The sequence below is a fragment of the Camponotus vicinus genome, unplaced genomic scaffold (assembly GCF_025532165.1).
Source record: "Camponotus vicinus isolate PSW18456_S1 unplaced genomic scaffold, iyCamVici1.0 SCAF_1, whole genome shotgun sequence".
Classification (NCBI taxonomy): Eukaryota; Metazoa; Arthropoda; class Insecta; order Hymenoptera; family Formicidae; genus Camponotus; species Camponotus vicinus.
The window spans coordinates 11,856,079-11,869,263 of record NW_028141945.1 but is presented as its reverse complement, the minus strand read 5'-3'; the positions used below and the strand labels follow the sequence as shown (position 1 = coordinate 11,869,263).

The 13,185-nt window shown below is 28.5% G+C and overlaps 1 protein-coding gene across 2 annotated transcripts; it reads left to right on the top strand.

The window, feature by feature from the left end:
• The first annotated feature begins 241 nt into the window (after positions 1–241).
• Positions 242–12,023, top strand: LOC145974719 (cytochrome P450 4C1-like). Of its 2 annotated transcripts, none has more exons than XR_014439775.1 (13): positions 242–345; positions 4,751–5,090; positions 5,387–5,496; positions 5,728–5,818; positions 6,315–6,500; positions 7,098–7,191; positions 7,790–7,892; positions 7,987–8,092; positions 10,661–10,767; positions 10,856–10,924; positions 11,130–11,288; positions 11,492–11,671; positions 11,736–11,873. XR_014439775.1 is itself a non-coding variant. In XM_083104745.1 (13 exons), exons 2-13 carry the CDS (start codon positions 4,928–4,930, stop codon positions 11,933–11,935), a joined length of 1,578 nt encoding a protein of 525 aa, XP_082960871.1. In that variant the 5' UTR covers positions 242–345; positions 4,751–4,927; the 3' UTR covers positions 11,936–12,023. The 2 variants fall into 2 exon arrangements, 1 of the variants encoding a protein (XP_082960871.1); XM_083104745.1 differs by having other exon boundaries at positions 11,130–11,298; positions 11,736–12,023.
• Positions 12,024–13,185: the final 1,162 nt, after the last annotated feature.

Genomic DNA, 13,185 nt, shown 5'->3' with positions numbered 1-13,185 from the left:
CTTTTCGAAAGATATTATATTAGCATTGAAAAATTTAAATATAATATATATATATCCTGCAATCGCACAACAAATCTGCGCGAACTGATAATAAAAATCTGAAGCTTACATTTATATATACTAGAGACTACAAAGTGCGCTACGCGCGCCATTTATTATGTATATATATATATATATATATATATACTTTGTAGTCTCTAGTATATATAAATGTAAGCTTCAGATTTTTATTATCAGTTCGCGCAGATTTGTTGTGCTGGATTATGTATCTGCTTAACGCGATTGCAATTTCATTTTAATCATTTGAGTTGTGTTTCGTTTGATGGTCGCATCATATAGAATCAGGTAATGTCTTTATAATATTTGTATAAAATTTTGTGTAACATTCTATTGCAAAATCTCAATGTTTAATACAGTAATTAGTGTAAGCATGTAGTTTTAACAGAAATTTTTTCAAAAACCACTAGTGATTAATTTTGTTTGATTGCTATAATTTTATTAAATTATTATTATATATTATATTTCATATTTTTATCTTATTAAATGTACAATATATTACTTTGCAAGAATTTTTTATACAATAGTAGACACAAAAAATCGATACGCAATTATTATTATAGATAAACCAGAAAAAAAGAACATATAAACGATTTAAGCGATTTAAGCAATAGCGATAGTTATATAATTTATATATTATACGAAACACGTGCGATCCAAGAATAAAAAAATAATAAACGAAAGAAGAATAATCTTAATTAGACGATCAAGAATATTATTTTGATATTATCTATGTTTATTTTATTGATATATAATTATTATGTGCATCATGGAAGAAATGAGCGATTTCTTAAATCTTATACATATATTTGGCTTTCCGATTGTTGACAGTTTATTCCAAGTTTTAAGTAAAATATTTCTAATCTATTTACATTAATTGATAAACAATCTGTCATCTATACAAACAAAAGTTAAATTCATAGATCTTCTATTCTGGAATTCTTATTAAGATTATTGCATGTAAAATATGGGAGCATTTTTCTTTGTAATAACATTTGTAATCCATTTTCTTTATTATTATTTATCTGTTTTTTTAATGTATTTGAATAAAGATGATATTAAAAATAAAATCAATCCCATCAGAACATTTGTGTAGTGATATTTATAATATAAATAATTAAAATATAAAATAAGCTCCAAATTAATAATTAATAATAGAATATAAAAGGGCCAATTTAAATCTGAACGTAGTAAACGGTGCGTAATATTAAATTGTATTTATTGTCGAGTTACATGTAATTAATCTGACCAAATCTCTCGATCCTTTTGCGGATCCTTATCAATGATACAATAATAAGAAACTAAATAAATCGTTACAAACTGAATTATCGGTCGATACACGTAAACTGAAAGTCATAATATGACGTACACAGGTCATAATAATGATATAGTCGCAAATGATAATACAAAATTTAATTAAATATGATCGAACTATGTATCCAAAGAAAAAACGCATGATGATACGTAATACATATGATAAGAAAAAACGCATGATAAAAATAATACGTATTAGAAACTGATGTAATGTATTTTATAAAAATAACATCATAATTTATCAAAATAATATCATAATTAAGCTGTGACAAAATTTTATTATAATTAAATTTTCTGTAATTATAGCAAAATATATGATCGACATTTCTAAAATATTTACTTACTATTTGCTTACTTTTTATAATAACATTTTTTTTTCAAAATAAATTTTGCAATATCGCTACCTATGCGGTTATTCAATATAATAATATGAAAACAATATACCTTAATAGAAAATATACATTTTAATATTTTACATCAACTTTTTGTCTTTTGATATAAATGGATATAATTCTGACGGCCTAGTCTTGTCTGCAATTGTTTATTGTAGGTAACACATCATATATCGTGATATAAAAGATGTGATATATAAGAAAATTATGCCGATTGGAAATAAATAATTTACATACGTTATATAATTTTATTTGTTTGCAGCATACTTTTAGCATGTTTTAATGTATTCAAAATGTTATATCTGATAAAATAAATTAATATAAATGTGTATATTTTATGTTAAATATATTCTACTATTAATTAATTCTTTTATATCTGTTTCTCATATTTTATCAGTTTAGAATCTTATTTTCATTATGTAACTTTTTAATATTTCAAAAATGTGTTAAATAAAAATAGTACAATTTTATAGTGCTCATATCTTTGTTTAAAATGTTTAAACTGTTCTTAATAAACACAATTTCTAAAAGAGATAACATTATTTTTATAGATAAAAAACAAACTTAAGCAAATTTACTTCAATAACATTCTCTTGCACAACAATTTTTTTGAACAATTTTTTCATGAACTTGATATTTTATTTTATTATCATGTTGCTTTCAAAGTCAATCATTGTAATCACACAATATAATCGATTCATTAATGATATGTAAATGCAAAACTTGTATTTAGCGAACTAAGATCTTGACATTCTTTGATATTCCATTATCGATTTATTGCAAATATAAGATAAATAATATTGATATTAATGCACTTATTCTGGCTGAGATGGATAAGGCTATAGATTAAATCTGTTGATTAGATGGAAAATACAAAGAGATTTTATTGTTCTCTTATATTAATCATATATTGTATCGAACTTTCATGTTTTATCTAATAAATGTAATAAAAATTATAATAAGTATAAGAAAAATTTACGATTTGTTAAATATAAAGAGATAGAGGGACACAGAGAGATACGAGGTATCTTACAAAAAAATTAGCGCAAGTAATTTTTTTTATTTTTAATAGTTTGGGATGTTATCTAGATAAATTTAAGAGAAAATAAAGATATAAAATTAAGATAAAATAAAGAGAAATGTATATTTTGTTATTTATTCTCTTACAGTGAAACACCCCATTAAAATTATTAAAATTATTAAAAATAAAATAAAGTTTAAGAATAACAACATCGTCATTTGTTGAATTTGTTAGAGATAACTTGAAACGATAAATTACTAAATAATCAGAACCTAATGCGAGTCTTTCTTTCTCTATTTCTTTTTTATTTATTGATCTATTGATGAAACGTTAAAAGATTTGATGTGAAAATTGTAAAAAAGAAAGAAAATTTTTTTCTTATATATTGTTAATATAAAGATGTTGATATCTATCTCTATTTTGAAAAAGATTCATTTTAAACGGAACCAATCGCGCTGTTTTAAATCAATGCTCTTGATCTCACGTCTGACTTTTAAATATTATATAATTATTTTTACATTTTCAAATAAATGTAAATGAAAATATATCATTTATTCTTTAATTAAAATAGTCTTATTCAACTGTTTACTTAAGATATGAGATTCTGATTAATACGCTCTTGAGCCGACAAACAGTTATAAATATAAACTTTAGATTTTTATTATCAGTTCGCGCAGATTTGTTGTACTGGATTATGTATCTGCTTAACGAGATTTGCAATTTCATTTTAATGATTTGAGTTGTATTTCGATTGATCGTTGCATCATATAATCTATCAAGTAATCTTTATAATATTTGTACAAAATAAAATTTTATAACATTCTTTTGCAAAGTTTCAGTGTTTAATACCGTGATTAATGTAAACATGTGGTTTTAACAGAAATTTTTTCAAATATCATAAGTCGTTAGCTTTGTCAGTAAACCTGCATAAAAGGGGACCCCGCTCCTATGACTGACTTTGACATATGTTGTCAAGATCATTCTCCTGAGTAACACATTCAAAAGCCGTTGGACGTTTATTAAAAAATTATTAATAAATAAATTTTTGCGAATTATATTCAGTTTTTGGATATCATGTACATTTTACAAAATGAATCTCTGCCGAATTTATTCATTTACAATTAAAATTTTGTTTAAATCAGAAATTGGTTTGGGTTAGGTTATATCTTCCGGAAGTGGAGTCCCCCGCAGGGGGGCAAAACCCACTGTGTCCACGCATGTATATTTTACTTTGAATCTCGCAGAGAGTGAACTTCGCTTCACCTTGCAAAGTATATGCATGGATACAACGCGATAATTAGATAAACAAAAAAAGAAATAAACGCTTTTATAAGCAATCGCGATAATTATATAATTTATATATTATATGAAACATATTATAACAGGACAAAATTAAAAAAAAAGAACAGAACAAATTTTCAAAATAATCGCCTGTTTATGACAGAGTTTGTAATACTTGATTAAATATCTTCGGTTTATTACAACTTGTATCATTGCATATCGATAAAAGTATTTTTATTGATTTAAAATGTTTATAAATATAAGCATAGAAATGAGCTGTGTAATCAGACATTGTGATATGACTGGTTAAGCATATTTTTTACAGTTATAGAATAAATAAAATTTTAAAAATACTAGAAACAATTTATGTTAAAGATTTGACATAATAAATGTATGATGTTAATACTCGGCTTAATATTATAATATTAAATTATACTACTATTAAATGCAGTTAAGATGTTGCAATAGAATCTCACGAAATTTTATATTATACAATAGGAGAGAAACAATTGCAAGATTAAAATATTTTTTACTTGATTGACAAATTTAGTACATATGTAATATTTTTTCCTAGAATGAATCAGTTTATCATATTTTTTATAGCTTGATTAAATTATTAACTACAAAAAATATGCGATTAATGTATTACAATGATATTATATTCTCTCTCTCTCACTCTCTTTAGGATTAATATTCTTTGGAATATCAAGATAGTTGCTAAGTTTATCGAAAATTAAATATCTACTTTTATATATATCAAAAAATATTTATTATGTAATACATGAGATCTAAGAATAAAAAAACAATAAACGGAAGAAGGTTCAGATTACTTAGACGGTCAAGAATATCAGATTAAGAAACGATGTTTACTATATTGATATTATGTATGTTTATTTTATTGATATATTATTTGTATAATAAATATTACATGAATCATGAAAGAAACTGGCGACTCATTAAACTTATACCGGGACCACCCGGTTTACCGATTGTTGGCAATGTGTTCCAATTCCATATTGCAGCAGGTACAAAATTTTTAATCTATGTATATTTACTAACAAATGATCTGTTATTTATACAAGTTAAATTCATAAATCATGTACTCTGAAATATACTTATCAAGATTACAGATACTTATATATAGATTTCTTATCTAAGCACTTTTCGTTACAATAACTATTTGTTTAATTATAAAATTCCATTTTCTTTATTATTATTTATCTTTTTTCAACGTGTTTGAGTAAAGATGCACTAATATTGAAAATAAAATTAATCCCATCAAAATTTTTGTGTATTAATATTTATAATATATATTTTTCAGAAGAACTATGGAAGCTCTTCTATACATTACATAATGAATATTATCCCATCTTTAAAGTTTGGAGTTTTTCCATTTTTGTGGTGTCTATCCGTCATCCAGATGATTTAGAGGTAATAAAATAAAATCAATTCTCTATAGATATTATTAGATTTAGAAAAATTTTGCGATTCATAAGGAGATTTTTGCTCAGAAGAAATGTTTCTTACAAATATAATAAGAAAGAATATCCCTAATCGAGACTAGATAAAAATTTAAGTTGTCATTAAAATATTATTAGCAAATTATTTAAAATTGAATGAGATATAATGAACTATTTCTTAATATGTTTTTGGTGATTTTAGACGATATTAAGCAGCACCAAGCGCATCGAGAAAAGTCCTACATATAACTTGTTACATCCTTGGTTCGGCACAGGTCTTCTCACCAGCACAGGTAACATAGAAACGTACATACTTTACAGTTTATTATCGACATGTCTTTATAACAAAAAAATCGAGCAAAATGTTACAATTAAAATTGAATATTATTTTAAACGATAAACTTATACAATTTTTCTTCATTATAAAAGCTAATAAATTTAAAAAAATGCAATTTTAATTATATTTCGCCATAATCCATGTATTTTCAATAAAATAAAAAAAAAATATATATATATATTTTAGTCAAATCAAACATCATCATAGAATTACTAATTAATTTTAATTTATTTCTATCTACTAATTAATAAAGAATACATTAATACTTGCAATTATCGTGAAAATTAGATGAGAAGAAGGTTTAACAAATTATAAAATCGTTTTGTGCGATAAGAAAAATAAATATAGGATAATAATATTACTCAAATATTGATGAATAAACATTAAACTATAAAGATAATAATCTTACATATTATTATTTAGTATTTTATCGTAATCTTGTTTTGTTATAGGAGTTAAGTGGCAAACGCGGCGAAAGATATTAACACCTACGTTCCATTTTAATATATTAAATCAATTTGTTGATATCTTGATCAAGGAAGGTGATTGCATGACAAAATCTTTGATGGATGTTGGAGGGTCAGTAGTAAAGGATTTATTGCTATTTATTAGTGAACATACGCTAAACGCGATATGCGGTAAGGCTTCTGTAAAATTCTCATTTTATGTTATGTATACGAATTTCACTTTAAATCATCATTTCTTGAGGTAAGAAAATAATTTTTTCCTATACAGGGTGTCCCGAATCTAACGCTTGATATTTTAAAGGCAGATTCTCTGGCCAATTTAAAAACGATTTTTCCTCAGCAAAAATATCAAGGGAGATCATTATTTTTTGCATATTCCCAATTTTTGTCATCATGTATCTTTCTAACTAAGCCTTAAATTAAAATTCTATTAAAGTAAACTTTACCTAAAATTAATTAAAGAATGTTACTTTATTAATATTTTATTCCCATAAGCCTTAGTTTGCGAAAAACCCTTTATTTTCAATCGTTTATAACTCGAAAACTATTAGTGCCGCGACATTTTCGCTGAGGAAAAATCGTTTTTAAATTGGCCAGAGAATCTGCCTTTAAAATATCAAGCGTTAGTTGCGGGACACCCTGTATAATGTATCGCCTCAATGGAGATAGATAATATTCGGTTTTTTATACTGAAAACTGCTCATCAAATAGTCAGCTATGATAATCTTTGACTGTTATTTATATCATATATAATAAATGTATTTATAGAAACTGCGATGGGTGTCTCTTTACAAACACTTGGTGAATTTCAGCAACAATATCGAAATGCGATTCACGATATAATCGAACTGATAGTTTATAGGTAATTTATATGGATACAATAAATACATACAATAATTGTGTAATATATCTACGATCTTTCAAGATTTTGATTATCTTAAAAGATCTCTCTCTCTCTCTCATAGATATATTACAGATTAATTATAAGAAGATAAATAATTAATGAAGGTCAATCCGTTTAAGCGAGTAAGCTGGAATGAAAATGTATTGCTCGTGCTCCATTAAATGTTTCATAATAAAATAAAAATTATTTTCAATTTTGAAAATGTTAATAAAAAGATTGGAAATGTTAGAACATATTGCAAAATTAAAAAAAAGAAAAAAGTGAATTGTATAATCGTATAAAGATCTAAAGAGAAATTATCTTTAATCAAAAATTCTATAACTCTAAAACAAAAGTACAACGTTTAGAAAGTTCTATCTTTTTCGTAACAAACATAACTTAAAATTTTTAATCTCTTGTGTATAACGTATGATTATTTGAAGATTTTAGGGTGGCTTTTCCAAATAACATATTAAAAATATTAATTATATATTAAAAATTAAATATATACTAAAAATAAACTTTACAAAATTACATTATTATTGAAAATATATAGCCCTATTATCTTATAATTTAGAACATTCAGGCCCTGGCTTTATAATGATATGATATTCTCATTGTCACCACAAGGAAGAAAGCAAAAGAAGATTCTAAAAATATTGCATGGATTTACAGAAAAAGTACGTGATATAAAACATCTTAATTTAAAGTCTTCAAATATTTATATGTAAATTATTATTAATACAAAAAGTCACTTTAACAATTTGTATGTAGATTATCGCGGAAAGAAAACTTTATCACGAACGTATCAATGGTCAATACTTAAAAAATCTTGAAAGTGATAAAGAAGCGGCGACAAATGATGTCGAGGTGTTTGGAAGTACGTAAGATCAGAGTTCCTAATTTAAATTTGATTGCGCAATCTAATATTATAAATTATACTTTTAGTATTTATACTAAACATAATCATACATAAAGGTACAACATATACACTCGTCAAAAAAATTATCGCAACACGCAATTAATATTAAAATTTCACCTAAATTCAAATAAGCGTATCTCCGCGAAAAATTATCGCATTTGAAAAATTTTTTTTTGTTTTAAAGGGTAAAGTCTCCACTTTAAGAAACTTTCGTTAAATTTTGATTTCATTCTCTCTCCCTCTCTTCATCCCTTTAAAAGTAAGGACGTGTTTTTTTTTCAAAAAATTGCAAAGTTTGACGAACTCTACGGGGTGTACTAAATTTTTTTCGTCAATATCATCATAACTATCATAAAATATGGACTTTTCTTTACAAGTTTAAAAAAAATTGAAGCCCGTGCGATTTTCTTTCGCGGAGTTACGGCGTATCAAAATTATCTATGCATTTTTGTGCAACCGCCAACATTTGTATTAACCGATGGGCACCACGGGGAGGTTGTTGATCGGATTTTACCCATCATGTGTGTGTGTGTGTGTGTGTGTGTGTGTGTGTATGTGTGTGTGTGTGTGTGTGTGTGTGTGTGTGTGTGTTGGAAAAGGGATGTATGTTGTATGTATTTAAAAATGTGTATTTCCGCCTCGTCTTCGGATGACCTCTTGCAGGCGCTCACGCATATTAATGCAAGCTCTAATTGTGGCCTGCGGAATTTCGAACCAAATTCGCTGTAGAGCTGCTTCCAATTGCTGGAGATTGGTTGGCTGCCTCTCCAAATCACGCAGCCTTCTTGCCATTATATCCCACAGATGTTCGATGGGATTTAAATCCGGGCTCATCGCTGGATGTGGTAACACCTCGATGTTGTTTTCTTCGAAGAAGTCAACTGTAATCCTGGCAGTGTGTGGGCGAGCATTATCTTGCATTAGAATGAAATTGCGCCCCATTTGACGACGCATCGGAATTATGTGAGGACGCAAAATTTCCTCCACATAGCGTATCGCTGTCATTCTGGGAGGTGGTACAATTACGAGATTTGTGCGTCTATGTGTGGATATTCCACCCCATACCATAATTGAACCACCACCAAATGCTCGAACAGGTTCGACGCAATTCTCTTCAAAACGGTGTCCCTGACGACGCCAAACACGAACTCTTCTGTCAGAACCGAAGAGGCAAAATCGCGACTCGTCAGTGAACAATACGTTGTTCCATTGTCTTGCAGTCCAGTTCTGATGACTGCGTGCATATTGTAAACGATTACGTAGATGAGCCACAGACAACATTGGTACTTGAGCACGAACTCGCGAACTGAAGTTTCTTTCGTGCAGACGATTCCTGATTGTTTGATCGCTTATTCGTCTGTACGGCAGAATGTCATTAGCGATTTGTCGCGCAATTATTACTGGATTTTGTATTGCCGCGTTTACGATGAGACGATCTTCTCGAGCTGATGTTGCTCGTCTTCGACCTTGTCCTCTTCTCCGACGAAATCCGCCTGTTTCTTCATAACGAGCCCAAACTCGAGAGATTGAGGCCCGATGCACACCCATTCGCCTTGCAACATGTGCCTGACTTGCCCCTTCTTCCAAAAGAGCAATAATTTGCGCACATTGATTTTCGTTTAAACGAGGCATTTTTGTTTCCCGAATGAACAACACAGTGTTTTTAATACTATGAAGTTTTGTACGTACTGAAGTAAGTACAGTACATAACTTCACAGTGTATACTGTGTGAACTTCAGTATTGTGAAGTTATGTACTGTAAGAACGTCAGTACTGTGAAATTATGTATGTACTGTAAGTACTTACTTCAGTACGTACGAAACTTCACAGTATTAAAAATACTGTTGTTTATTCGGAAAACAAAAATTCTTCGTTTAAACGAAAATTAGGGGTGGAATATCCACATATAAACGCACAAATCCCGTAATTTTATTACCTCCCGGAATGACAGCGATACGCTATGTGGAATGGTCCCCGTGGTACCCATCGGTTAATACAAATGTTGGCGGTTGCACAAAAATGCATAGATAATTTTGATACGCCGTAACTCCGCGAAAGAAAATCGCACGGGCTTCAATTTTTTTTTAAACTTGTAAAGAAAAGTCCATATTTTATGATAGTTATGATGATATTGACGAAAAAAATTTAGTACACCCCGTAGAGTTCGTCAAACTTTGCAATTTTTTGAAAAAAAAACACGTCCTTACTTTTAAAGGGATGAAGAGAGGGAGAGAGAATGAAATCAAAATTTAACGAAAGTTTCTTAAAGTGGAGACTTTACCCTTTAAAACAAAAAAAAAATTTTTCAAATGCGATAATTTTTCGCGGAGATACGCTTATTTGAATTTAGGTGAAATTTTAATATTAATTGCGTGTTGCGATAATTTTTTTGACGAGTGTATTTGCTAAATTTGTAAAATTAAATCATTATTTGTAATAGAATTTGAATTTTAATCAAAAACAATATTTAAAAATTAAAACGCGACGCGCAAAAATGAATTCGTTCCTAATATGCTTTTTTTCTAGTTAAAAAGAAGCGGTTAGCTATGTTGGATCTTTTAATAGCGGCATCTCAAGAATATTCTTTAACTGATTTGGACATCAGAGAGGAAGTTGATACGTTTATGTTCGAAGTACGTATCTGTAATCTCTTTTTATTAATCTTTTTTGTACATATTATCTAAGCACATATAATATATGATAATATGATGATGATTACAGGGTCATGATACCACAGCGACGGGTATAATGTTTGCTTTATTACTATTAGCTGAACACAAGGATATTCAGGTATCTAGTTTTAAATATATTGCGATACATTAATTACAATTTTTTAAGTAATATAAATGTCAAGTTCTTTTTTGTTGCAATATATTTTTTCAATATTAGTAAATGTATATGATTTTTTATTTTGATTTTTAAGAATTTATTTATATCTATGTAAATAGAAAGTACAATATTAAGAAATACATTTTAATTATTATGGATGACATAGGAGCGTGTGAGGCTTGAAGTCGATAACGTTATGCAAGATAATGGAGGAAAACTTAACATGAGATCACTGCAAAATTTATCATATTTAGAGAGATGTTTAAAGGAAGCGTTACGTTTATATCCCAGCGTGCATTTAATAGAACGGAAGCTTACGGATGATGTAAAATTACGTAATTAATCACTTTTTTGCTACATACATCTTTATATATGTAACATAATATTAAGTATATGTTATCAAATTTAAAATAAGATTAATGCATTAATATTTTAAGGATATATCATTATGTATACTTTATTTTTCTCAAAATAACTTGTTTTTCGTAAATTTTAGTATTCTTCAATTTTATAATACGTTGTTCACAGAATCATATATCGTACCCGCTGGAACGATCATACGTCTTAACATCTACGGAATTCACAGAGATCCCAATTTTTGGCCAAATCCAGAAGTATTTGATCCGGATAGATTCTTGCCTGAGAAAATAGAGAATCGTCATCCTTATTCCTATCTACCTTTCAGTGCAGGGCCAAGGAATTGCATAGGTAAATTGGCTGCAATTTTTGTTTCTCCTCATGTCGATCATTTTTAATAAATTTCGCATTATAGGTCAACGATTCGGTCTCTTGGAGATGAAAGCTATGATAGCTCCTTTGGTGCATAATTTTTATTTGGAACCCGTTGAATATTCGAAAGATATCCGATTAAAATTGGATTTAGTTATTCGTCCTTCTCATCCGGTTCATGTGAAATTCATTCCAATCACATACAAACAAAAATCGTTTAAAACTAACGCGGATGATATATGAGTGTAACAAGTTAATGCATTGCAAACATTGAAAAAGATCGTGAAGCATATTACACGTTCAATTATATGATTAAAAATGATATTATATATATAGGTATTATATTTAATCGTCAAAAAATATTCACGCAGAATGTCCTATATAAGTCAGATCCCTGTAATTCCATCCAAATGTACAATAATTTAGTTTATTCATGTTTGCTATTAATGTAATTATTTTCATTTTTTTTAAATAAACGAATAATAAAAAGGAAAGAAGAAGGTGTTGTTTCTTCTCTGCGCTCGAACTATCGCGCTGCGCTCTTATTTGCCAATTTCGATTTAATTTTTATTAATTTTTATTATTCATATTAAGAAAATATATATGTATAAATTTTATGATAAATAACCTTTTATAATAAATAATACAATAGCCTAATATAAAATATACATATTTTTGTACAATTTATATTAATTTTATATATATATATATATATATATATATATATATATATATATATATATATAGGGGAGACCGGGGACAAAAGTAACAGCGTCATGAAAGTAACAAGCCTCCTACTAAACTACACAATATGTTGAATAATTTGTACTATATAGTCAAACGCATACGCCCCGATTTTAGTTTTTTATATCTATGCCTAGTTAAAGTGTATACAGGGTGTTGTCAAACGGTCTCGTCAAACTTTAACCATAGATGCTACGTATCAAAATAAAGCAAAATGTCCATATAAACATGGGTCCGGAAATGCCTCCCTTCTGAGATAACACAGGGTGAAGTCACGTATCTTCATAGGCCTATTTGGCTCAATCACTAAATCCTCCGAACTTTTTCATTTGGGGATACCTCAAGAGTCTTGTTTATGCTACACCAGGCGGCCTATTACGGTTCTTGAAGCGAGGTGAAAATTACAAAAGTGAACAGATTTACTAGATTTCGACAAATGAAATTGTAGATACTCTAGTAAATTTCCTCACTTTTGTTATTTTCACTTCGTTTCAAAAACCGTAATAGGCCCCCAGTTCCTGATCGACAGGCTCTGCGCGATCGTATTGTTGATGGGTGTAACACAATTCGGGGTATTCCCGGAATTCTCGAACATGTTCGACAATCCATGGTGCGACGCTGTGGAGCGTGCATTGCTGCTCATGGTGACCACTTTGAACATCTTATCTGATGCAAATCATTACTACAGTGATTGAGCCAAATAGGCCTATGAAGATACGTGACTTCATCCTGTGTTATCTCAGAAGGGG